This window comes from Hyperoodon ampullatus, assembly GCF_949752795.1.
Source record: "Hyperoodon ampullatus genome assembly, chromosome: 7".
NCBI classification, from domain to species: domain Eukaryota; kingdom Metazoa; phylum Chordata; class Mammalia; order Artiodactyla; family Ziphiidae; genus Hyperoodon; species Hyperoodon ampullatus.
Genome location: NC_136920.1, coordinates 25,909,560 through 25,936,483, shown reverse-complemented (window position 1 = coordinate 25,936,483; position 26,924 = coordinate 25,909,560). Strand labels below are relative to the sequence as shown.

General features: G+C 42.6%; 1 protein-coding gene across 3 annotated transcripts in view; it reads left to right on the top strand.

The window, feature by feature from the left end:
* Nucleotides 1–26,924, top strand: part of LDLRAD3 (low density lipoprotein receptor class A domain containing 3) — a gene marked incomplete at both ends in the record, with an annotated part of 261,319 nt that overhangs the window by 122,549 nt on the left and 111,846 nt on the right. For 2 of the 3 annotated variants that reach the window (XM_079708560.1, XM_079708558.1), the window contains one exon: nucleotides 19,774–19,908. In XM_079708560.1, the coding sequence (XP_079564686.1) occupies nucleotides 19,774–19,908 (135 nt within the window). The remainder of the gene's footprint in view (nucleotides 1–19,773; nucleotides 19,909–26,924) is intronic. The other variant, XM_079708559.1, reaches the window with a different exon arrangement.

The window sequence follows — 26,924 nt, the reverse complement described above, 5'->3', positions numbered from 1 at the left end:
ATTGAAGAATACCAGCTAATAGAAGAATGAGAGAATTAGAGTCTGTCTATTTTATAACCCCTAATGAAGAACTGGATCATCAAATGGCTGCTAAAACCATTAGATGAAAAATTGAAAGGGAGCTTTATAATGTATGGATCAGGCAGAAAAGTCCCGAAACAGGCAGTCAATCTTCTCACAGACGACTTTGAATCAGTATTGCATCACTTCAAGTGGATTGTAGAAAGCTTATCACTCTATGGATCTCTTTGTATTATAGTTGTTTTAAATAGTACATCTTCATGCTTTAAAAATCCCAAAAGACAATGTTTTAATGTTTGCTGTAACTTTTCAAGTATGTTTAAAAGAACTCCAGAGGAGAAGATTCGTCTATTATATTTACCCAGATATTTACCATTTTGGTTGCTCTTCCTTCTTTCCTGATGTTCCAGGTTTTTTTCTGGTATCATTTTCCTTCTGTCTGAAGAACTTCCTTTAGCAATTCTTTTAAAGCAGGTCTGCTGGCAACAAATTCTCTTAATTTTCTTTCATCTGAGAGTGTCTTTATTTCACCTGCTTTCCTAAAGGATATTTTTACTGCATATAGAATTCTGGGGTGGCAGTTCTTTTCTTTAAAGCATTTTAAAAATGTTGTGCCACTCCACTTCCCCTGGCTTCTCTTGTTTCCAGTGAGAAATTTGCAGTTATTTTAAACTGTTTTCCCTGAGAAAATACACCACTTTTCTCTGGCTGCTTTGAAGATTATTTTTGTTTTGTTTTTAGTTTTTACCACTTAGATGACAATGTGTCTTAGATGACAATGTGTCTGGGTACGTGGATTTCTTTGTTTATCCTGTTTAGGGTTCTCTTTGAATCTGTAGGGTTTTGTCTTTTGCCGTACTTAGTACATTTTCAACTATTCTCTCTCTCTTTTTTAAAATTGAAATATAGTTGATTTACAGTCAATCCTCTTTCTCTTTTTCTTGTGGGATTCTGATAACAATTTTAGGTCCCTGAAACTCTGTTCATTTTTTAATCAATCTTTTTTTATTATCCAGATTGGATAATTTCTATTACTCTTTTGTCAGGTTTACTTTTTCCTCTGTCATCTCCAATCTACTTTCGAGCCCATACAATGTGACTCTTTTTTACTTTGGTTACTATATTTTTCAGTTCTGAAATTTCCTTTTGGTTCTTCTTTACATCTTGTGTTCCTTTGCTGAGACTTTCTATTTTCCATTTGTTTCGAGAGTGTTTGTGATTGCTTGTTAGTATTTGTATAATCGCTGCTTTAAAGTCTTTGTCACAAAATTCCAACATCTGCCTTATCTTGCTATTGGTGTCTGTTGATTATCCTTTCCCATGAGAGTTGAGATTTTCCTGTTTTTTCATATGACAAGTAATTTTGGATTATATTTTGATTATTTGATTACTATGTATGACACTTTGGGTTTTGTTTAAATCCCACAGAGAAGGCTTGTATTTTTGTTTTAGTGGACAAATGACCCTGCTGGGTCAGGCCACAAGTTCCTAACAGCCCTCTAGAAGGGCAATAAAGCCCTCAGTGGGCTGTAGTCGCAGTTGTTTTTAGACTGTTTTTGCAGTGCTGTTTGGACCTGTTCTGTGTCTGCACCTCCCAGTGGCCAGTCTGGGACCTGGGCAGTGGTCTATGCGTTTAGTTCTTACCATCTTTAGTGTGCTGATTAGGACCAGATCCATGAATGTGCATCTTGGGAATCAGCCTCGGAGTTCAAAAACAACTTTATGAAGTTGATTTCCCAAGTTCCTCTGTCTCTGTGATCTCTCTGATATTTGCCAGTTTCCTGGGGGTCTGGGAGAGCCAGGGTGTGGTGTGATTGCTGCATCTGATCTGGAATTGGATCCTCCCACAAGTCAGTTTGAGCATCACAAGAAAAGAGACAACCAGACATTTGCCTTCTGATACAACCCAAAAGGAACACACATCACCACTCTATGGTATTTCTGTCCCCAAACATCCAACCTGAATTTGATTGAGCCTCTTAGTCTGTCTTAGTCAATTCAGGCTGCTATAATAAAATACCATACACTGGGTGGCACATGCAACAGAAACTTACTTCTCACAGATCTGGAAGTCCAGGATCAGAGTACCAGCATGGTCGGGTTGGTGGTGTGGACCCTCTCTCTGGTCATAACCTCACATGGCCTTCCTTGGTGTGTGCACACAGAGAGAGAAAAATCCTCCTCCTCATCTTATAAGGGCGCTTATCCCATCATGAGAACATCACCCTCATGACCTCATCTAACCCTAAGCACCTCCCAAAGACCCCACCTCCTAATTCCATCCATTAGGGGTTAGGGTTTCCACATATGAATTTGGGGGGAACATGAACATGCAGTTCTTAACACTAACCACTAGTTTATAGGAAGTTCAGGGACAGAGGAACATGTTAGTGACTCCGTGGGTAGATAAACTGCCAGATCCGGAATGTGGAATATTCTCCACCACTCAGTTTCAGCCACAAATAAATTCTAAGAAAAAAAATTAGAAGGGGGAGCCTACAGGTTCAAAGAGACTAAGAGACAAGCCAACCAAATGTAATATGTGGACCTTGTTTCAACCCTGATTCAAACAAACCAACTGTTAAAAAAATTGAGATGGTTGAGAAATCTTGAATTGTGGTTGTATATCTAATGATATTAAGGCATTATTATTAATTTTTTAAGTTTAAGGATGGTGTTCTGTTTATTATTATTATTATTATTATTTTTTATTTTTTGCGGTACGCGGGCCTCCCACCGCTGTGGCCTCTCCCGCCGTGGAGCACAGGCTCCGGACGCACAGGCCCAGCGGCCATGGCCCACGGGCCCAGCCGCTCCGCGGCATGTGGGATCTTCCCGGACTGGGGCACGAACCCGTGTCCCCTGCATCAGCAGGCGGACCCCCAACCACTGCGCCACCAGGGAAGCCCCCAGTTTATTATTTTTAAAAAATCCTTATCTTTGAGAAACATATACTGGAGTATATGAAAGTGAAATTACATGGTATCTAGGATGTGCTTCAAGCCTTTCCTCCGGGGTGGGGGGAATGGATAGTGGGTGAGGTAGGACTGAAACAGATTTGTCAACGTATTGGTAATTTTTTTTCATTTTAATTGTGGGTTTATTGCTTAGACACTGGAAAATAACTTTTTTTCTTTCTTTTTTTAATTGAAGTATAGTTGATTTACGTTGTTGTGTTAGTTACTGCTGAACAGCAAAGTGATTCATTATACATATATACACATTCTTTTTTTTTAAATATTCTTTTCCATTATGGTTTATCATAGGATATTGAATATAGTTCCCTGCGCTATACAGTTGGACCTTGTTGTTTATCCATTCCATATATAAAAGCTTACATCTGCTAACCCCGACCTCCCACTCCATCCCTCCCCCAACCCCCTCCCCCTTGGCAACCACAGGTCTGGTCTCTATGTCCGTAGTTTTGTTTCTGTTTCATAGATAGGTTCATTTGTGTCATATTTTTAGATTCCACATATAAGTGATATCATATGGTATTTGTCTTTCTCTTTCTGACTCACTTCACTTAGTATGATAATCTCTAGTTGCATCCGTGTTGCTGCAAATGACATTATTTCATTCTTTTTATGGCTGAGTAGTATTCCATTGTATACATGTACCACATCTTCTTTATCCATTTATCTGTCGATGGACATTTAGGCTGTTTCTATGTCTTGGCTATTGTGAATAGTGCTGCTATGAACATAGGAGTGCATGTATCTTTTTGAATTATAGTTTTGTCTGGATACATGCCCAGGAGTGGGGATGCTGGATCATATGGTAATTCTATTCTTAGTTTTCTGAGGAACCTCCACACTGTCTTGCACAGTGACTGTACCAACTTACATTCCCACCAACAGTGTAGGAGTGTTCCCTTTTCTCCACACCCTCTCCAGCATTTGTTGTTTGTAGACTTTTTAATGATGGCCATTCTGACTGGTGTGAGGTGGTACCTCCTTATAGTTTTGATTTGCATTTCTCTAACAGTTAGCGATGTTCAGCATCTTTTCTTGTGCCTCTTGGCCATCGTATGTCTTCTTTGGAGAAATATCTATTTAAGTCTTCTGCCCATTTTTGGGTTGTAATGGTAATTATTAAAGCCAGGTGATTGAAACACAGGGGTTCCCTATGCCAGTCTCTATTTTTGTATGTAACTGGAATTTTCCATAATAAAATGGTAAAAAGAAATAAAAGATAAAGGAGCAGTTTTGTTGGGTGATGTCTTGACTTCAGCAAATAATTGGAGAGTCATATTTTTAAAGAACTTTATTTCTGTGGATGTGTTTTCCACTGTTTGCATTCATTTTGCAGGAGGAAGGATAAGCAAGGACCAGTGTTTCCTTCTAGAGGATCACAGTGCTGAGATTTTGCCCTTTCACTTCCTTCCTTTCTCCTTTTTACTGTGTTTGGCCTCTTCCTCCTGCCTTGGGCTCAGACATCTTTGGCTGGAGGTGAAGCCCTGGATGGGCTGGCAGCACAGCTCTCCCCAGGTCCTCCGTCAGGGAGGACAAGGACTCCTTCCAGGAACTGAGATATGGCAGAGTGGTCTGGGTGACCACGGTGGAAAATTCTTTCAAGTGGGATCTTCTGCTGCTGTTTTCAGCATAGCTGTGCTCAGAAAACCCGCTGTGTGCTGGACTGTTTTTCTCCCACTGCTGATGAATTCTTGCCTGTCCCCCTAAAGAGCTGAATTGCTCAGCCAGTGTGTCTATATTTTTTAATCACGGAGCCCCTTGGTGCTTGTGTATTTCTGTAGCTTTATTCATGTCAACCCAGATTAGATTCCACACGTCTTCTTCACCCCTCAGCAGATCCATGAGTGGAAGCCTCAGGGAGCTGTGCCTCACGTCGGAGGGGCTGGGTGAGCAGAGGGGCGGGAGGATGCTTGTACCCTATGCTTCCAAGCTCCATCAGCAAGGTCCCCTTAAAGGCTCCTGTATGACCTGCTTCCTTAGGGAGTTGTTCCTGGTCTGCCGAGCCTGGGCTGGTCATTCTGTGTGTTGGCACACCATCTTGGGCCTCCTCCAAACAAATGTCAGCTCATCAGAGGCCTGCCCTGAACACCCTGTGAAGATAACTCCTCTCCTCTCCAGTCTCCCACTCTGTCTCCTTCCCCTGATTCACTCTTCTCCTCTGCACTTACCACCACTTTTTGTTTATTTTCTGCCTTCTCTGCTACACTGTGATGGCCATGAGATGGTACTGTTGCATGGTTCACAGCTGTACTCCCAGTGCCAAGTGTATAGTGTGGCTCAGCCTTAGCATGGGATAAATGCATGTGGAATAAATTACACTTCTCATGCTTTATCTTCAGTGCACATTGACCTGCCTGTCTCCCCACTAGAGTGTAAGCTCTTTAAGAACACACTGGGTTAGGGGCTTCCCCGGTGGCGCAGTGGTTGAGAGTCCGCCTGCCGGTGCAGGGGACACGGGTTCGTGCCCCGGTCCAGGAAGATCCCACATGCCGTGGAGCTGCTGGGCCCATGAGCCATGGCCGCTGAGCCTGCGTGTCCGGAGCCTGTGCTCTGCAACGGGAGAGGCCACAGCAGTGAGAGGCCCGCGTACCACAAAAAAAAAAAAAAAAACAGACTGGGTTTTCTTTTATCCCCAGTGCCTAGTAGAGTGCTTCGTTTATAGGCAATACTAAATATCTGTGGAATGAGTGGATCAAGCAACGAATCAAACAGAGGGTTAAAGAAGAAGACAGACGGTCAGGATATATTCTCAACATGGGGATGTCTTGGCCCTCTTCTTTGGCTTCCGATGTACACCCAGAGGGCACATTTAGGCTGCACATTGTTCATTCACCCCAGCTCCTACCTTCTTTCAGACTCTCATTCTCTTTCTACAGTTTCTGTACCAGACACCCTGCAAGATGCTGCAGGGGATAAAGAGATGGGTCAGATGCAGGACCCTGGCAATTTTGAGGTGATCCTCAAGCAAGGGAGACAGAAAGAGTCATACCCAAATACATACAATATGGGTTGACAGTGGAGAGTGTTGTGGGAACCACTGATGGGAGAGATTATTTCCCTCTGGGCTCATCAGTGGGAGTTGTTAAAGGAGATGGACCTAGGAAGATGGGTGCCATTTAAAAGTTGGCAGTATGGTTCCGAGGAGTCTTTTAGACTAAAGGCTCAGCAGTGAGGTATGTAGACTGTGCAGAGCATAAGAAGCCACTTGGCTGACAATGACTGAGTACTTACTATGTTTATGGCACATTTCTGTATGCTTTACATGTGTGATATTTTAGGCTCATAACATTATGACTCCCTTTTTGTAGATAAGGAACTGAGACATAGAAAGTTTAAATAACTTGCCTAAGGTCACACAGTAAGTGACAGAGTTGTAACATCAACCCAGGCAGTATAAATCCAGGGCCTGAACTCTTTTTTTTTTTTTTTTGCGGTACGCGGGCCTCTCACTGCTGTGGCCTCTCCCGTTGCAGAGCACAGGCTCCAGACACGCAGGCTCAGTGGCCATGGCTCACAGGAACAGCCGCTCTGCGGCATGTGGGATCTTCCCGGACCGGGGCACGAACCTGCGTCCCCTGCATCGGCAGGCGGACTCTCAACCACTGTGCCACCAGGGAAGCCCCAGGGTCTGAACTCTTAACCACTATACTGTGTATCCCCAATGATAATTATTATTACAAGCATTTATTGAGCACCTGCTGTGGGCCACATGCGATTCTCAGTTATCCAGGTGCATTAACTTTTTTTTTTAAATTTTTGTTGGAGTATAGTTGATTTACAATGTTGTGTTAGTTTCAATTGAGTGAAAGTGAGTCAGTTATACATATACATATAAACGCTCTTCTTTAGATTCTTTTCCCATATAGGTCATTACAGAGTATTGAGTAGCGTTCCCTGTGCTCTACAGTAGGCCCTTATTATTATAGTTATCTATCTTATATATAGTAGTGTGTATGTATATGTCAATCCCAATCTTCCAATTTATCCCTCCCCACCCTTACCCCCTGGTAACAAGTTTGTTTTCTACATCTGTAACTCTATTTCTGTTTTGTAGATAAGTTCATTTGTACCCTTTTTAAACCTTTTTTATTTTATTTATTTTTTCTTTTTTAGATTCTATTCCCATATAGGTCGTTACAGAGTATTGAATAGAGTTCCCTGTGCTGTACAGTAGGTCCTTATTAGTTGTCTATTTTATATACAGCAGTGTGTACATGTCAATCCCAGTCTCCCAATTTATCCCTCCCCACCCTTACCCCCTGGTAACAAGTTTGTTTTCTACATCTGTAACTCTATTTCTGTTTTGTAGATAAGTTCATTTGTACCCTTTTTAAAACTTTTTTATTTTTATTTATTTTTTCTTTTTTAGATTCTATTCCCATATAGGTCGTTACAGAGTATTGAATAGAGTTCCCTGTGCTGTACAGTAGGTCCTTATTAGTTGTCTGTTTTATATACAGCAGTGTGTACATGTCAATCCCAGTCTCCCAATTTATTCCTCCCCACCCTTACCCCCTGGTAACAAGTTTGTTTTCTACATCTGTAACTCTATTTCTGTTTTGTAGATAAGTTCATTTGTACCCTTTTTAAAACTTTTTTATTTTATTTATTTTTTCTTTTTTAGATTCTATTCCCATATAGGTCGTTACAGAGTATTGAATAGGGTTCCCTGTGCTGTGCTGTAGGTCCTTATTAGTTGTCTGTTTTATATACAGCAGTGTGTACATGTCAATCCCAGTCTCCCAATTTATCCCTCCCCACCCTTACCCCCTCGTAACAAGTTTGTTTTCTACATCTGTAACTCTATTTCTGTTTTGTAGATAAGTTCATTTGTACCCTTTTTAAAACTTTTTTATTTTATTTATTTTTTCTTTTTTAGATTCTTTTCCCATATAGGTCGTTACAGAGTATTGAATAGAGTTCCCTGTGCTGTGCTGTAGGTCCTTATTAGTTGTCTGTTGTATATACAGCAGTGTGTACATGTCAATCCCAGTCTCCCAATTTATCCCTCCCCACCCTTACCCCCTGGTAACAAGTTTGTTTTCTACATCTGTAACTCTATTTCTGTTTTGTAGATAAGTTCATTTGTACCCTTTTTAAAACTTTTTTATTTTATTTATTTTTTCTTTTTTAGATTCTATTCCCATATAGGTCGTTACAGAGTATTGAATAGAGTTCCCTGTGCTGTGCTGTAGGTCCTTATTAGTTGTCTGTTGTATATACAGCAGTGTGTCCATGTCAATCCCAGTCTCCCAATGTATCCCTCCCCACCCTTACCCCCTGGTAACAAGTTTGTTTTCTACATCTGTAACTCTATTTCTGTTTTGTAGATAAGTTCATTTGTACCCTTTTTAAACCTTTTTTATTTTATTTATTTTTTCTTTTTTAGATTCTTTTCCCATATAGGTCGTTACAGAGTATTGAATAGGGTTCCCTGTGCTGTGCTGTAGGTCCTTATTAGTTGTCTGTTGTATATACAGCAGTGTGTCCATGTCAATCCCAGTCTCCCAATTTATCCCTCCCCACCCTTACCCCCTGGTAACAAGTTTGTTTTCTACATCTGTAACTCTATTTCTGTTTTGTAGATAAGTTCATTTGTACCCTTTTTAAACCTTTTTTATTTTATTTATTTTTTCTTTTTTAGATTCTTTTCCCATATAGGTCGTTACAGAGTATTGAATAGGGTTCCCTGTGCTGTGCTGTAGGTCCTTATTAGTTGTCTGTTGTATATACAGCAGTGTGTCCATGTCAATCCCAGTCTCCCAATTTATCCCTCCCCACCCTTACCCCCTGGTAACAAGTTTGTTTTCTACATCTGTAACTCTATTTCTGTTTTGTAGATAAGTTCATTTGTACCCTTTTTAAACCTTTTTTATTTTATTTATTTTTTCTTTTTTAGATTCTATTCCCATATAGGTCGTTACAGAGTATTGAATAGGGTTCCCTGTGCTGTGCTGTAGGTCCTTATTAGTTGTCTGTTTTATATACAGCAGTGTGTCCATGTCAATCCCAGTCTCCCAATTTATCCCTCCCCACCCTTACCCCCTGGTAACAAGTTTGTTTTCTACATCTGTAACTCTATTTCTGTTTTGTAGATAAGTTCATTTGTACCCTTTTTAAACCTTTTTTATTTTATTTATTTTTTCTTTTTTAGATTCTATTCCCATATAGGTCGTTACAGAGTATTGAATAGGGTTCCCTGTGCTGTGCTGTAGGTCCTTATTAGTTGTCTGTTTTATATACAGCAGTGTGTACATGTCAATCCCAGTCTCCCAATTTATCCCTCCCCACCCTTACCCCCTGGTAACAAGTTTGTTTTCTACATCTGTAACTCTATTTCTGTTTTGTAGATAAGTTCATTTGTACCCTTTTTAAACCTTTTTTATTTTTATTTATTTTTTCTTTTTTAGATTCTATTCCCATATAGGTCGTTACAGAGTATTGAATAGAGTTCCCTGTGCTGTACAGTAGGTCCTTATTAGTTGTCTGTTTTATATACAGCAGTGTGTACATGTCAATCCCAGTCTCCCAATTTATCCCTCCCCACCCTTACCCCCTGGTAACAAGTTTGTTTTCTACATCTGTAACTCTATTTCTGTTTTGTAGATAAGTTCATTTGTACCCTTTTTAAACCTTTTTTATTTTATTTATTTTTTCTTTTTTAGATTCTTTTCCCATATAGGTCGTTACAGAGTATTGAATAGAGTTCCCTGTGCTGTGCTGTAGGTCCTTATTAGTTGTCTGTTGTATATACAGCAGTGTGTACATGTCAATCCCAGTCTCCCAATTTATCCCTCCCCACCCTTACCCCCTGGTAACAAGTTTGTTTTCTACATCTGTAACTCTATTTCTGTTTTGTAGATAAGTTCATTTGTACCCTTTTTAAAACTTTTTTATTTTATTTATTTTTTCTTTTTTAGATTCTATTCCCATATAGGTCGTTACAGAGTATTGAATAGGGTTCCCTGTGCTGTACAGTAGGTCCTTATTAGTTGTCTGTTGTATATACAGCAGTGTGTACATGTCAATCCCAGTCTCCCAATGTATCCCTCCCCACCCTTACCCCCTGGTAACAAGTTTGTTTTCTACATCTGTAACTCTATTTCTGTTTTGTAGATAAGTTCATTTGTACCCTTTTTAAAACTTTTTTATTTTATTTATTTTTTCTTTTTTAGATTCTATTCCCATATAGGTCGTTACAGAGTATTGAATAGGGTTCCCTGTGCTGTACAGTAGGTCCTTATTAGTTGTCTGTTGTATATACAGCAGTGTGTCCATGTCAATCCCAGTCTCCCAATGTATCCCTCCCCACCCTTATCCCCTGGTAACAAGTTTGTTTTCTACATCTGTAACTCTATTTCTGTTTTGTAGATAAGTTCATTTGTACCCTTTTTAAAACTTTTTTATTTTATTTATTTTTTCTTTTTTAGATTCTATTCCCATATAGGTCGTTACAGAGTATTGAATAGGGTTCCCTGTGCTGTACTGTAGGTCCTTATTAGTTGTCTGTTGTATATACAGCAGTGTGTACATGTCAATCCCAGTCTCCCAATGTATCCCTCCCCACCCTTACCCCCTGGTAACAAGTTTGTTTTCTACATCTGTAACTCTATTTCTGTTTTGTAGATAAGTTCATTTGTACCCTTTTTAAAACTTTTTTATTTTATTTATTTTTTCTTTTTTAGATTCTATTCCCATATAGGTCGTTACAGAGTATTGAATAGGGTTCCCTGTGCTGTACAGTAGGTCCTTATTAGTTGTCTGTTGTATATACAGCAGTGTGTCCATGTCAATCCCAGTCTCCCAATTTATCCCTCCCCATCCTTACCCCCTGGTAACAAGTTTGTTTTCTACATCTGTAACTCTATTTCTGTTTTGTAGATAAGTTCATTTGTACCCTTTTTAAAACTTTTTTATTTTATTTATTTTTTCTTTTTTAGATTCTATTCCCATATAGGTCGTTACAGAGTATTGAATAGAGTTCCCTGTGCTGTACAGTAGGTCCTTATTAGTTGTCTGTTGTATATACAGCAGTGTGTCCATGTCAATCCCAGTCTCCCAATTTATCCCTCCCCACCCTTACCCCCTGGTAACAAGTTTGTTTTCTACATCTGTAACTCTATTTCTGTTTTGTAGATAAGTTCATTTGTACCCTTTTTAAAACTTTTTTATTTTATTTATTTTTTCTTTTTTAGATTCTTTTCCCATATAGGTCGTTACAGAGTATTGAATAGGGTTCCCTGTGCTGTGCTGTAGGTCCTTATTAGTTGTCTGTTGTATATACAGCAGTGTGTCCATGTCAATCCCAGTCTCCCAATTTATCCCTCCCCACCCTTACCCCCTGGTAACAAGTTTGTTTTCTACACCTGTAACTCTATTTCTGTTTTGTAGATAAGTTCATTTGTACCCTTTTTAAAACTTTTTTATTTTATTTATTTTTTCTTTTTTAGATTCTTTTCCCATATAGGTCGTTACAGAGTATTGAATAGGGTTCCCTGTGCTGTGCTGTAGGTCCTTATTAGTTGTCTGTTGTATATACAGCAGTGTGTCCATGTCAATCCCAGTCTCCCAATTTATCCCTCCCCACCCTTACCCCCTGGTAACAAGTTTGTTTTCTACATCTGTAACTCTATTTCTGTTTTGTAGATAAGTTCATTTGTACCCTTTTTAAACCTTTTTTATTTTATTTATTTTTTCTTTTTTAGATTCTTTTCCCATATAGGTCGTTACAGAGTATTGAATAGGGTTCCCTGTGCTGTGCTGTAGGTCCTTATTAGTTGTCTGTTGTATATACAGCAGTGTGTCCATGTCAATCCCAGTCTCCCAATTTATCCCTCCCCACCCTTACCCCCTGGTAACAAGTTTGTTTTCTACATCTGTAACTCTATTTCTGTTTTGTAGATAAGTTCATTTGTACCCTTTTTAAACCTTTTTTATTTTATTTATTTTTTCTTTTTTAGATTCTTTTCCCATATAGGTCGTTACAGAGTATTGAATAGAGTTCCCTGTGCTGTGCTGTAGGTCCTTATTAGTTGTCTGTTGTATATACAGCAGTGTGTCCATGTCAATCCCAGTCTCCCAATTTATCCCTCCCCACATCCCCCCTTGGTAACCGTAAGTTTGTTTTCTACATCTGTGACTCTAGTTCTGTTTTGTATCGGGTGCATTATTTTAATTTTCACAAACTCTTAAGACAGAGGCACTATTCTTCTTTTTTTTTTTTTTTGCGGTACGCGGGCCTCTCACTGTTGTGGCCTCTGCCGTTGCGGAGCACAGGCTCCGGACGTGCAGGCCCAGTGGCCATGGCTCACGGGCCCAGCCACTCCGCGGCATGTGGGATCTTCCCGGACTGGGGCACAAACCCGTGTCCCCTGCATTGGCAGGCGGACTCTCAACCACTGCGCCACCAGGGAAGTCCCAGAGGCACTATTCTTATTTTCATTTTACAAATAAGGAAATTGAGGCTGAAAGAAGTTAAAGAATTTTCCTAATGTCATGTGTCTAGTGAGTGGTAGAGCTGAAATTTGAACCCAGGTGGACTTCTTACCCTCACTGCTAATCATTACGGAAAAATGTATGCTCGGAAGGGTAGGCTTGGGCAGGTTATGAAAAGTTAAGAGTCTGGTTAATAAGTACCAGGGATATAATGTACAACATGATACATATCATTAATGCTGCTATACGTTATATATAAAAGCTGTTAAGAGAGTCAACCCTAACAGTTCTCATCACAAGGAAAAACATTTCCTTCTAGTTACTTAATTTTGTATCTATATGAGATAATGGATGTTCACGAAACTTATTGGGATAATCATTTCATGACGTATATGAATCAAATCATCGTGCCGTACACCTTAAACTTATACAGTGCTGTATGTTAATCATATCTCAATAAAACTGGAAGAGAAAAAAAGTTAACAATCTAGGATTGTATTTTATACGCAACGAGGAGCAGTTGATTCTGAGCTGAGTGCAGAGTGAGGAGAGGGAGAAGGTCAAGCATGGCTCGAGCCCGGGGAGCTGGGACGTGGTGGTCCCTTTAATGGAAGTGGATCCAAGGAGAGAGGGAGAGGTTGGGGAGAGAGGGAAGGATGTCAGTTTCAGACAGGCAGAGCTTGAGGTGAGGGGGCCTTCAGGCAGAGGTGTCCACGAAGCATCCGGAGAAAGAGGATTATCTCTGGAGGGAAGATTTGGGGAGCCATCCACAGAAGGATGGTGGTTGAAGCGGTGAAGTCGAAATTGGCGGGAGACAGGCTGGGGGGTTGGACAGGAGGTAGCCAGGCCCAGGAAGCCTTTACAAGGAGGAGGAAACAAACGGCCATTAGCAGTGAATCAGGGTCTGCCACTGCCACTGCCACTGCCACTGTGCTGCCTCTCAAAGGGTTCTGAAAGTTCGGATCCTTTGGGTCCTTAGAGGCTGGGGAAGAGGCAGACGGGATTGAGGAACCTTTGCCTCCTCCTGCTTTACCAGAGTGGTGGCCCCTCCTCTCCTGCAGGCTCGGAAAACGGAAGACGGCTGCACGTGGCCCTGATCTGTCTCAGGGGCCAAGGGCTGCTGGGAGAGGTCCTGTGGGTGGACTCTGAAAGGAAGGCAAGAACTTGCAGCTGGCCACAGACAAGCCACCTCTTCGTTGAAGGTCCAGGCTGCCAGCATTTTCCAGGCCACAAAGGAGCAGTGCTTGTTAATGGGTCGGATTATTTGCAGAGAGGCTTGGGGCCAGGCATCCTGTGTCCTGGAACAGAGGAAGTCTCGGAGCAGCTCCATCTCCCCCAGTTGCCTGGTTCCCAGGGAAACGGGGCCTGGGAAGACAAGATACCCATGGAGACCATGAGGTTGGGATGCTCGGTGAGGAAGTGGGCGGGCACCACAGCAGGATGGGGAGCAGATGGGGGATGTGGGGACTGGTGGCCAGGAGGTTCTCATTGATGTGTTTTGTCAAGAGCCCTTTGAGGTGGGAGAGGGACCGACTTCACAGACTTTAAATGGATTAAAGGCGACATCCTATGTCCCACTGGAGACAGATTGCTTCATTTCCTGTCTTGAAGCCGGTCAGTTGCTTTTGGATGACTGCAGTGGGCCCTGGGTCCTTTCCTTCAGATGTGGTTGAGGTGAATGCCACCAGTTTAATTAACCACTGAGCTTAACCCTCTCACTCCTCCCTCCCCTTGGCAGGGAGAGACGCCTTCTCTTTCCTGAGTACTGTGGGCTGGGAGACAGATTCTTAGATCTCTGTGTTTGTGGTGGCGATAATAGCTGGGGAACTTTGGAGTCGCAGTTGAATTTTTGAAGTTAACTCTGCGGACAGTTTTCCATCCTTATTGAAATAAATACTATAAAATGCAATGTTCCTCTTCCTAGTTAAGTGAGTAAAATAATACATTTTTTCAGTGACTGGAAAACCTCAGGAAGGACAAAGAAAACATACATGTGGAGCACATTAAATATTGCTAGAAGATGCAGAGATATAACATCCCAAAGTAGGAAGTGTTTCGTGGTCAGTTTATGGGCCGTCTGTTGATCAGTTATGTTTCAGGGTCCTGGGTGAGGATCCACGGCATCACAGAAACCCCTAAGACTTGACTTCCATCCCCACCCAGAGCCTATAGAGTTGGTCCACCATACATGCACCCTGAAATCTGGCTTAAGCCTGGTAAATGCTGCAGAGGTCCTGGAAGACACATAGTGAAACTTGAGCTGTCTGGGGTCTTTGGGGAGATTTTACTCTGGGTAAGTGAGTGTGCCTCTGACAGGGATCTCCTCTTGGCTTCCTCAGTGTCTACCTCTGTTGGTGACAGTGCAGGGCCGTTCTTAGGAATGTTAGTTTTTAGACTGGGCTATAATACAGGGTTGGCTTTGACTCCTTTTAGAACTTTCTGGTCTCTTTTGAAGCTATCTTAGGCTGCTCTGCTTTTGGAATTCTTCAGGTGGCTTTTTATAGCTTTGTGGTCCCCTCCCATGGTTGTCAGCTTTTATTTCTTGCAGTTTGTCTGCAGGTTGGCAACAGCGTCCTCTCTCCCTTCTAATTTGCCATGTCCTTGGGAACTGCAACACAAACCTTGTTGGAATTTACATAACCGGAGAATCAACAGACCTGGGGGAGGGGAAGGCTGGAGGGCCCTTCCTGAGGACACTCCCAGCACTTTAAGGACAACAACATCCCAAAGTGCGTTTTGATGGTTCAGAGGCCTTTTTCTGGCTTGCTGCTGGGTTTGGGGAGGTTCCTCTAGCATCCTCTGCCTCTGTTTCTCTGCCCTGCATTGGGGATGGGGGGACATAGTATTTTATGAGGAGCCCTTGACAAGGAGGAATCCCAGGTGTGTCTGTTTACCAGCGTGTACCTGTGTTCTCTGAGCAACAGGGTACCTAAGTGTGAAAGATACTAAAGACGGGTTTGTGAACCAGAGAGAATTTTGTGGGAAAAGAGAAAGGGAAAAGGAAAATGAGTGATCACTGAGACATCTCTGCCAGACTATACTCTTAGAAACTTTTAGTGGAGTCTTTCCAACATACTGAAAAGGAAAAATAAAATTAAATGAACACTTGTGTTTCCCAACAGCCTGTTTTAAAAATCATATTACCTATAGTTATGGTTAAATTATTATAACTATATTAACAATAGTTAATAATACTATATTATATAATAATAATAATACATTATAATATTATAACTATATTAACTATGGTTAATAATACCATATTGTGTATTTGAAAGTTGCTAAGAGAGTAGATCCTAAAAGTTTTCATCACAGAAGAGATTTTGTAACTATGTGTGGTGATGGGTGTTGACTTACTGTGGTGATCATTTCTCAGTATATACATATATCAAATCATTCTGCTGTACACGTGAAACTAATATAATATTATATGTCAATTATATCTCAGTAAAAAAGAGTCATATTACCATATTGCCTTATTTGCTTCAGATTTTTAAAATAATAAAGTGTTACCAAATATTATAAGTCTACAGTACACCCCTTTCTGACCCTATCCTTCTCCCTTCTCTCCAGAGGCATCCATTGTCCTGAACTTAGGGCTGTTTCTTCCAATGCAAGTATATATTTTTGTATCTTCCATAATTGATAGTATTCGTTTGCATGGGTAACTTCGTCTAATTGGTACAACACTATACATATTCTTCTGTAACTTTTATTCTTATATAACTTGCATATATCTTCTATAACTTCACCCCCTCTATTGTATTTGTGAGATTGATCCATCTTGATTCTGGTTCATTCTTTTTTTTTGATTTTGTATTCTTTTTTTAATTGAAGTATAGTTGATTTACAGTGTTAATTTCTGCTGTACAGCAAAGTGACTCAGTTATCTACATATCTACATTCTTCTTTATATTATTTTCCATTATGGTTTACCCCAGGATATTGAATATAGTTCCCTGTGCTATACAGTAGGACCTTATTGTTTACTGGTTCATTCATTTTTCACTGCTGTTCAGTGAGGGTTGGCAAACGATTGCCCCTGGGCCAGATTGGCCTACGCCCTGTTTTGAAAGTTACTTACTTTAAACATACTTACTGCCTGTAAATCAAGTGTTATTGGAGCACAGCCCTGCCCTTCGTTTATGAATTGTCCATGGCCACTTTGTACCACAATGGCAAAGTTGAGTAGTTAAGACACAGTGCAAGACCCAAACGTTAGCAAAGCCTCGAGTATTTACTATCTGGCCTTGTACAGAAAAAGCTAGCCATCCCCTCCTGTAGAATTCTAACAGTGTAGCACATGGTATTAATTCTCCTGTGGGTGAACATTTGGGTCATTTCTAATGTTTTTATTTTACAAACAGTGCTTCAGCACACATTTCTGTTTGTTCAGGATTCTCCCCTGAGTGTGTAGCTGGAAGCGAAATGACTGGGCCGTGGGGCATATGCCCCTTAAATATCACCAGGTATCACTAAGTTGGTCTACAAGGTGGATCTACCAATTTGCATTCCCACGAGTAGTCTCTGAGTCTTCCTCTCCCTCCCCATCCTGGCCAACAACCTGGGATTTTAAGACCTTAAGTTTGGCGAGTCTGCTGCGGTTAAAGTGGTGCTTCATTACTGGCCATAGTCAACATCTTTTCAAGTTGTTATTGAGTGTTTGCCATTGCTCTGATGGGAATTGCCCTGTCATGTCCTTTGCCTATTTTCCTGTTGAGTTGTTTGTCTTTTTTTTTTTTTTTTTTTTGCGGTACGCGGGCCTCTCACTGTTGTGGCCTCTCCCGTTGTGGAGCACAGGCTCCGGACGTGCAGGCTCAGCGGCCATGGCTCACGGGCCCAGCCGCTCCGCGGCATGTGGGATCCTCCCAGACCGGGGCACGAACCCGTGTCCCCTGCATCGGCAGGCGGACTCTCAACCACTGCGCCACCAGGGAAGCCCTGTCTTTTTTCTTTTGAGTTGTGAGAGTTCTTTCTGTATTCTGGTCCTAGTCCTTTTGGTTATATGCATTAATACCAAATATATGTATTCATTCTATGCACTGAAACTGGTTTTCAGTCCCTGTGGATTCTTTATCAGTAGAGCTGTGTCTTAAGATATAGTCAGTCTTAATTCATTTGAAGATATGTGTGATCTGGATATACACACATGTACATATATACACATATATGTGGTATGCGTGTATATACACACGTGCACACGCACACATATGTGACTTCTTTTCCTTGGGAAAGTTTGTGAGGTTGAAAGGGTTTAAGACTGAAGAGAAGTCAGTAGATGCCATCGCGTCTGCAGGGTTGGTTCAGCACTGCCTTCCCTACTGGGGCGGTTCACATAAGTTTGCAGCAGCCCCATCTTGGAGAAATTCAGGTGCCTTTCCAAGGCTGTCCATTTGAGTGAGCTGATCGTTGCTGACGCTTTGACTGCGTAGATGTGACCCACAAGGTCCCAGGGAAGCCAGAGGCCACCGTGGTGAGATGCTGAAGGGTTTGGAGGGCTGCCTTGGACAGAAACCAAACGTGACTTATGGTTTCGGGTTTCCCCATTTTGGTTTTGGCTGAAGTCAGACCTTGGTTTCAGCATGATCAAGTGGAACCATTCTCTGGCCCACAGCGATTTAAGTAATTAAAACTTCCATTTTCAGGCCAGACTCCTTTTGCTTACCTCCACACCGGTCCATCATCTTCAAAACTAAGAGCACTGGCTTCCCCCTCCCTCTTCCTCCTCTGACCTTTCAAACCAAACTTTCCGAGTTGAACAGTTACAAAATAAAAAACTCCACAGCCCTTTGGATCTCCAGGGCCCTGTGAAGTCTGCAGCTATTATCTCTGTGCATCTTAACAATCGCTCCGTGAGGCATATGGGGAAGATAAATTACAACTGCCATCCTGCTGGTGAGGACCATCCAGAGATGCCGGCGCTGACTTGTTCCTGATCCTGTAGCCATCTTCAGTGATGGCTGTGCCATCCTGCTCTGGTGCTCTTCGTACCACATATAATGCAGATGCCAGCTCAGTTTGTGACCCGAGATCCCATGATGACCCCTCTTCGTTATCACCAATATCACTCCTTCAGGGAGGACCACACCCTGGGGACCGAGGCAGACATAACTTGGGGAGCATGTCCAACATTTCCTGAGCCTGTGCTACGTGTCAGACTCTGCTGTGTACATTTTCTCACATGTCATCTCCTTTGATGCTTAAATTAATGCTGTAAGTAGCAGGGCTAGCTTCATGGACCTGTGACCTGCACAGGCTCCGTGCTTAGCTTAGAAGCACGCCACACTTGGTTTAATGCCCAGCACTTATCTTCTTGAAGTTTTAAATAATTTTTGAACAGTTGACCTTGCATTTTCAGTTTGCACTAGGCCCTGCAAATTATGGAGTCAGTTCTGCACACAGATAAAGGAACCGAGGCTCAGAGAAGTGAAGTAAGTTACCCAAGATCACACAGCTAATAAATGCAGACTGGGGGCTGGAGTAATTTCTACTTTGCTGCTTTATTTATTGAAAATAGAGCCCTGGAAAGAGCCTTGCTTGAATTGCACTGCAAGGAGTGAGGAAGCAAGATAAACTGTGCTGTAGAAATTGTGATTTTCCATGGAGATTTGCTTGCATGTTGTTAAGTGGTTTTGTGCTGACCTTATGCTGGCTGGTTGCGACCTTCTTCCTTGAGGGGAAGGGCCATTTCTGTCATTTTTTGGGGAGTTCCTGAAAGTGCCTGCAACAAGGAGCTGCTCAGGCTGAGCCAGTGGGTTCATGGGCTTCTTTGATTGCAAAGCAGAGATGGAGCTCACCTTGGTGAGCCATAAGGAAGCCTGAGGACTTACCAGGCTGGTCCATAGTTAGGGAACCAGAAGGATCCGACATAGGCCTTGGATTAGATCGTGCCATCACTCCGTCAGTGGCAGAGGTTCACGGATCCCCGATCCATCTACTCCGTCTGGCTTTGCTCTTCTCTGTGTGTCTCTTATGTTACTGACCATTCCACTCTTGACTCTCCTGGGAGATTCGCGTGTTGCCCCAGGCCCCTCAGAGGCTGCTGGCCCGCCTAGCGGTTGACCGGTTAGGGCAAGGCGTTGCCCTCTGGCCATGTTGGTATGGTTATAGGACACCAGCATGATGACTTGGGAGAAGGAGCTTTTAGAATGAAGCAGAGTAAGTCTCATCCTGTCCAGGTCATTGCCTGACCAGTCTCCCAGGATGGGCTTTGAGTCAGCCATCCTAGAAGATGAGCTTGCTGCTTCCCGAGCAGGACATACCCCTGGCTGGAGAAGGTTCTGGGGGGTCCTAAGGGGACTGGCTAACCTCCCTGGTGATCTGCTCTGGTTTCCCTTCACAGCAGCAAACCCTTTGCTTTGCTCCACTGCCCGCTACCACTGCAAGAACGGCCTCTGCATTGACAAGAGCTTCATTTGCGATGGGCAAAATAACTGTCAAGACAACAGCGACGAGGAAAGCTGTGAAAGTTCTCAAGGTAGGAGCCTCTCAAGCTCTAAAAAAAATAATTACGACACTGAAGAAAACAACACCCATCCCATGTTCAAATACAACAGCCATATTAATTTCTGCTCTTTACCTCGAAGCCCTCGTACACATGGTTCTAACCGTAATGCACCTACCATTTTGTATTTCTCACGCATTAAATATCAACTATACATTTTCTATTCAAAATTGTAATTTGTCCAGCTGCATTGCACACCGTCTCGGTGCTCTACTGTGGTTTTCTAAATTGTTGCATTGTTGGGGGCCACCTAGGTTGTTTCTTTCCATTGAGTTACTTCTTCAGGATAAATTCAGCAGAGTGGGACATCTGCACAGTTCATGACTACACCTCGTCATACAGCTGTTTGGAAATTTTTAAAAATTTTCCACTGCTGCTAGTATCATCTGCGCGTGTCGGGTTTATAGTAGTATCCCAGGCACTCGCTGTTGTTCCCTCTTTCCCATTTTTGCTGATTTAGTAGTCACAGAATGATAGCTCCCCAAACGCTTTAATTTGCATTTCTCTGATTGTGAGCAATGTTAACATTTTCCCCTGGGTGTTTGTTTACTGCTTTGTTTCCTCTTGTATGAATTGCCTATTCCGATCAGAGCTCTCAACCTCAGAGCTGTTGGATGGAAACTGAAGGGTGCATTTGGGGATGGAAAGAGGAGCTTTTTAGGAAACCCAGAAGGACACGGAGGGGTCATATCCTCCCCTGTTAAAACTGACTGGGTACGTTTCTTTACTCATTGTCTCTTTTCCAGTAAACATGTATTTATTTCTTCAGAGATTAGAAAAAAATACAAAGATTTAAAAATGCATGTCAATTTTAAGGCATCTTAAAAAGTATATATTTCTAATGTTATAAACAGGTATCATCCATATGTAATCTTTACTTTTCTCACTTAGTATTATGTTACTGTGATCCATCCATTTTATTGTTTGTTGGCAGAGTTCATTTGTTTTGACCGTTATTCCGTATTTCACTGTATGACTGTACCACAGTTTATAAATTTAATAATACTGTAAAAAAGAAAAGCAAGAGAAAGATGGATATCTGGTTAATTCATATGTTGGGAGGCAGGAAAGATGGGAGGTAAGATGGAGTTAGGTGCAGGTTCCTTTCAAGGTCCTGGCTTTTATTTTGGTTGGTGTTTATTATGTTATTAAAAATGAATGAATGACTGGGTCATGCATAGACCACTGGTGAGAGTGCGCCACAAATTAAGGAATTATGAGCCATCCAAATCCGTACGCCTGAGGTCCCTAGACGAGAGAAGACAAAATGTGTATCTACATGGACTTTGCCAAAATTTGTACAGAGAGCAGCTCTGGGAGGTGAGTCTTGGGTAGAGTTTGCCTCTGATTGTCCTGACCTAGAAAATTCCCTCCTCGTGTCTTCTTCTCACCAGTGGTTCTCAAAGTTGAATCCTCAGACCGGCAGCATCAGCATCACTTGGGAACTCTTGGGGAATGCAAAGCTCAGGGTGTACCCAGGTCCACCGAATCGACCCAGGAGGTGGGCCCAGCAGTCTGTATTTTAACAAGCCCTCCAGGTGAATTGAATTCACGTGCAAATCTGTGAACCACTATTATCCACTAACTTTAGAGAGGTTTCTAATCTTTCCATTTGCCTAGGGATTTCTAAACTTCTGATTCAGTGGTGAATGGCAAGGTGTTTCTAGGCTTACGCAAAGTCACATTTTTATAAACCAAAGCATATGGCGTTGGGCCATCGGCCATCGGCCACTGGCAGTGGTAGAGGAACAGTAATCACAGAATCAAGTAAATATCAGCTTAGATAGGTGGGATTGAGAAAAATTTTCCATATATATTGTTTCTTATGCCTGTATGTATCCTAGACTCACTAATGGTGCCCTGAGATGGTCAACAAAAGGACTTTCAAGTCTAAAACTTGGAAGTTAGGGAATTCATCCTGAGGCTTTTAGCAGCACCTACAGTGCTCCCCCCAGCCCGTGCCTATCCCAGCATTTTGCTGAAGCAGATTTTTGCTTGCCCTTAAGAAGAACTGTTCCTCTGAAGGCTGGTTCAAGTCCAGCTCGTTTCTCCCTATATATTGTACTCTCATATTATAAGCATGAGGTGTAGGAAGAGCTGGTGGTGGACACATACACACCAAGCCCAACTCTTGGCAAATGCCTTACTTGGAGCAACTTACCTTAGAATCACAGCTTTGTGCCTTCCATACCCAATGAGCTCCCTTTAGAAAATAAGCTCTTTTTGCACGTGCTCTCAGAAAACTAGTCCCATCAGGGCATGCGTAACAGCTGTCCATTGCTGTCAATGTGACAGCCTCTGAGCAAGGATGCCCATTGTGGAAAGGCATCTCCATTAGCTACCTAAGAACAGGAAGCTTTTTGGCCTCTCGAATCACACAGATCGTACCTAGTAGCATAGGTAGTGCCCTGCACATAGTGGATTCAGTGAGTGCTGAAGACTAGAAAAGATTTCTGTGTAAGGTGTTGTTATTAAGCTGTGTCTAATTTGTACCTTGTGCAGTATTACACTGTACACGTGCTAAAGTTATTTGAGTTCAAGTATCCATAATCTATTAAAATAATCGTTAAGAAGGATTATTATTATTGTTTAAACAGAACAGATGATTCTGTCATTCCCTCGATGGGAGTATGCCCCCCCACCCAGTGCGCATGAGATGGTAATCTGGACCTCCATTCCCTTGGCCAGCCTGCAGTTTTGCATCTCTCTTAATGATGTAAACGTCCCTCTGCTCCGAGTGTGATTCTGGTATTGAAGGGGATGCTTTTCTCTATCATGTAGCTGCCAAAGCAAACTGACTGCTGATTTTGGTGTTAAAAGGAACACCATTGTGCCCGTGCTGGGGGAAAACCTGACCCATACTGGGCTTTTGAGAGACTGTAGTGTCTTCCTGAGGAATTTCAGAGGCATCTTGAGTAGACAGCGTATCGTCTTATACCATGTAGGATTTGACCTATTATCATCTTAATAATAGTGAATACTTAGCGAGCCCTACCCTGCACCAGATACTGTGCTGGACATCTTCTGTACACAAGCTCATTTAGTTAAAACACATCCTATCTGCTTCTGCTGGGCTTCCAGCCCTTGAAAAATGCATCTTTGCTTTCAGTTGATGTGGGAAAAGAAAATTATATTTTATAATGTTTATTTTGATGGAGTGGAGAAAACTGACCCCAAGACAGGAAATAGGGTGCTTGAAATACTTCTAATTTGATGAGGATATGAAAAAGCCGTGTCTCCACTGAGAGACTCCAGCTTTGGGTGCACCTCTCCTTCCTTCTTCCTCTCGTCCCCATTTAGTTCCCTGCCTTACGCTGACCTTTCAAAGCAACAGCAAACCCTGCCAGGACTCAGAGGCGGGAATGGGACCATGAAAGTGCAGTCATTACCGTACCTTTCCATTCCAGATGGGATGTATTGGAGACCGAAGAACGCTGTGCTGGAATTGAATTGTAACTGTGGCTTCATTCATTGGAAGCATAACCTGTTACCAGATAATTCCACAAGCAGTGGCTTTGGAGCAAGCTTTGCATATGGCTTTCTGTTGCTTAGGAACTTTCCCTGGGAGGGTGCAATCTGAGGGTCAACAGGTGCTGCCGTGCGTATATTGGCTGTGGCCGGCACTCAGGTGGCCTTAAATATGTTGGATTCAGTCCTAACTGAACAGATAGATTCTTTCCAACTTTGGATACATGACAATGTGGCAGGCAGCCTTCAGTGGTCCCCAGCCCCTGGGGTTCATGCCCTGGTATAATCCCATCCCTTTGCATGTGATCTGGACCTTGGAACTAACTTTTTTTTTCAGTTGTGGCAAACTACACTTAACATAAAATTTACCATATTAACCATTTTTTAAGTATATGGTTCAACAGTGTTAAGTACATTCACCTTATTGTGCAACCAATCTCCAGAACATTTCCATTTTGCAAAACTAAAATACTCTATACCCATTAAACAACAACTCCCCATTCCCCCTCCCCAACCCCTGGCAACTGCTGTTCTACTTTGTTTCTATGAATTTGACTATTCTAGATACCTCATATAAATGGAATAATACAGTATTTGTCTTTTTGTGACTGGCTTGGTTCACTTTTGGAATGTCTTCAGAGTTCATCCATGTTGTAGCATATGTTAGAATTTCCTTCCTTTTTAGTTAAGGCTGAATAATACTCCATTGTACGTTGGTACCACATTTTGTGTTTCCATTCATCTGTTGATAGACACTTGAGTTGCCTCCACCTTTTGGGTTTTGTGAGTCATGCTGCTGTGAACATAGGTGTACAAATTGTGACTCACTTTTTACAAAGAAAATAGCAGCAGAAGTGATAGGATGTCAATTCCAAGATAAGATTACAAAAGACTCCACGTCTGTTTGGCTTATTCTGTCTTGCTCACTCTGACGGCAGTGGCTGCCATGTTGTGGGCTGCACCATGGATAGGCCCATGTGGCAAGGAACTGGGGAGGGCTCTGACCAAATGCCAGCAGGGAATGGAGGCCTCCAGGAGCTACAGGAGTGAGCTCAGAAATGGCCTCTCCCTTCATCCAACCTTGAGCTATCTGCAGCCCCAGGAGTCACCTCAACTGTAGCCTTGTAAGAGGCTTGAGCCAGAGCTCAGCCGCTTCTGGATTTCTGAGCCACAGAAACTGTGAGATAATAAATGTTTGGTTCTTTAAGCCTGTAGGCTTTGGAGTAATTTGTTATGGCATAATAGAGAACCGACACCATGAATACCTCTTAAGTGGGCCCCACTTCTGATCCTTCTAGTAACAGAGAGCTTATGAAGACTCAGGTGATGGTGAGTCAGTCCTTTGGAAGGAGATCAAGGAGCGTGTTTATAAGAATAGCCATCATATTAAGCACTATCTGTCAGGCACCGTTCCAAGCATTTTACTTATATTTGCCTCCTGAGTCCTCACAAAATCCCTGTGAGAGGAGGATCCTCTCACAGAAAATGACCCCCACTTTTCCAGATGAAGAACCCAAGGAACAGAGAGGTTCCGTAGTTGTGCCATGTCCACACAGCGAGTAAGTGGTGAAGCCAGGAATGGGAACTCAGGTCCTCTGACGTACGAGCTAACATCCTCCATCACCCTGTGATGTAGCTGACTGGTTATTACTGTCCTGGGACCAGGAACAGCAGACATTGCCCGGCCTTGGTCCTGTGAGCTCAGAGGGGAGGTTGTGTATGAGGCTGGCATATTCCCTCTCTTTATACTCAAGGTTTCCTGTCAGTCAGAAAGACTAATGACACCTGTCCACCTTCCCGCCTCCTGAGGAATGCCAGGAAGATAAGCTCTTCTGAAGAAGCCACCAATGCCAGGATAGTTAATTGAGTATATTGGCAATTGGGTTGCCGTTTCTTTATCTTGCTTGCTGTGTACTGGTGATAATGCTTAGAGGAGAATTTGGAAAGCTGGCCATGAGGTTTGGCAACTCACCAGAAGCTAACAGTGACAGCTTTGTCTTGTTTCTTCTGTAGAGTTGTGTGTGTGTGTGTCTCTATGTGTGTGTGTGTGTGTGTGTGTGAGAGAGAGAGAGAGAGAGGGGGCAAGAGAGCACATGAGCTGTCCTTTCCAGCATTTTTGTTAGGGGGCACGTAATGGGGTGCCCCCATGTGCCGGGCCCTGAGCTGCATGCAGGGGATACAAAAATGGTCTTGGTGTCTCTTGAATTGTGTTCTCCCCTATAATTCATATGGTGAAGTCCTAAACCCCAGGATGTGACCTTGCTTGGAAATTGGGTCATTGCATTGTAGTTAGTTAAGATGAGGTCACACCGCATGAAGGTGGGCCGCTAATCCCATATGACTGGTGTCCTTATCAAAAGGGCATGTCTGGACACAGATACACAGAGAGAGGCGGCCATGGGAACATGAAGGTAGAACTTGGGTGATGCGTCTACGAGCCAGGGAATGCCAGAGATTGACAGCAAACCACCAGAAGCCGGGGAAGAGGCACTTCCAGTCTCCAGAACCGCGAGACAGGAAATTTCTGTTGTTGAAGCTGTCTAGTTGGTGGTGCTTGGTTACAGCAGCCCTGGCAAATCCATACAGCTCCCCAGAAGTTACACTCAGGCAGAGCACAGCCCTACGCCAAGTGCCACAGCAGAAATACAAACAAAGAGACACACAACTGCTGGAAAGTGACCAAAGTGCAAAGGCAAAGGGAGATGAGGACGTAAGGGAGCCGTGAAAGCACTCGGTGTCTTCATGGAACTGGGACAGTTGAGGGTGCATCCTCCTGGTGGGGAGAGGTGCTGGGGAGAGCTGTGCTTGGTTAATGGGGCATCTCCCAGGTTGCATTTTGAGATTTTCATTTTCTGTACTTGGTGTGCAGGCCTCATTAACTCTGTCTCCACAACAGCCCTGGGACTGAAATCAGGGCACCAGAACTCCTCCAAGTTTCCTTAAAGTCCTGACCAGGACCATCAACACTTCTGTTGTCCAGTCACCTTAGGACAGTTGGACTTGGGTCTTTCACCCTCTGGTCCTAATGCCCCAGCTGACCTAAATTAGCCAGTCACCCTGGCGGTTGCCAAGGGGGAAGGGGTTAGGGAAGGGTGGAGAGGGTGGAGGGGTTAGCAGATGTAAGCTTTTATATAGAGAATGGGCAAATGACAAGGTCCTACTGTACATCACAGAGAACTGTATTCAATATCCTGTGATAAACCATAATGGAAGAGAATATTTAAAAAAGAATATATATATATGTGTATAACTGAGTCACTTTGCTGTACAGCAGTAATTAACACAACATTGTAAATCAACTATATTTCAATTAAAAAATTTTTTTAATAAATAAAATAGCCAGTCACCCACTCAGATTGGGACCTGGAGCCTAGGCTTACAATGGTTAAATAATCAGCTGCAGAAAGAAAGAATTAGGAATGGTGATTGCTTCTTACTCTATCCTCTCAAATAAATACCTCAAATAAAGCCTGAGAGCCGAGGGAACCAAGGAGAAGAGTCCTTGTGCCTGCTGGGCAGAG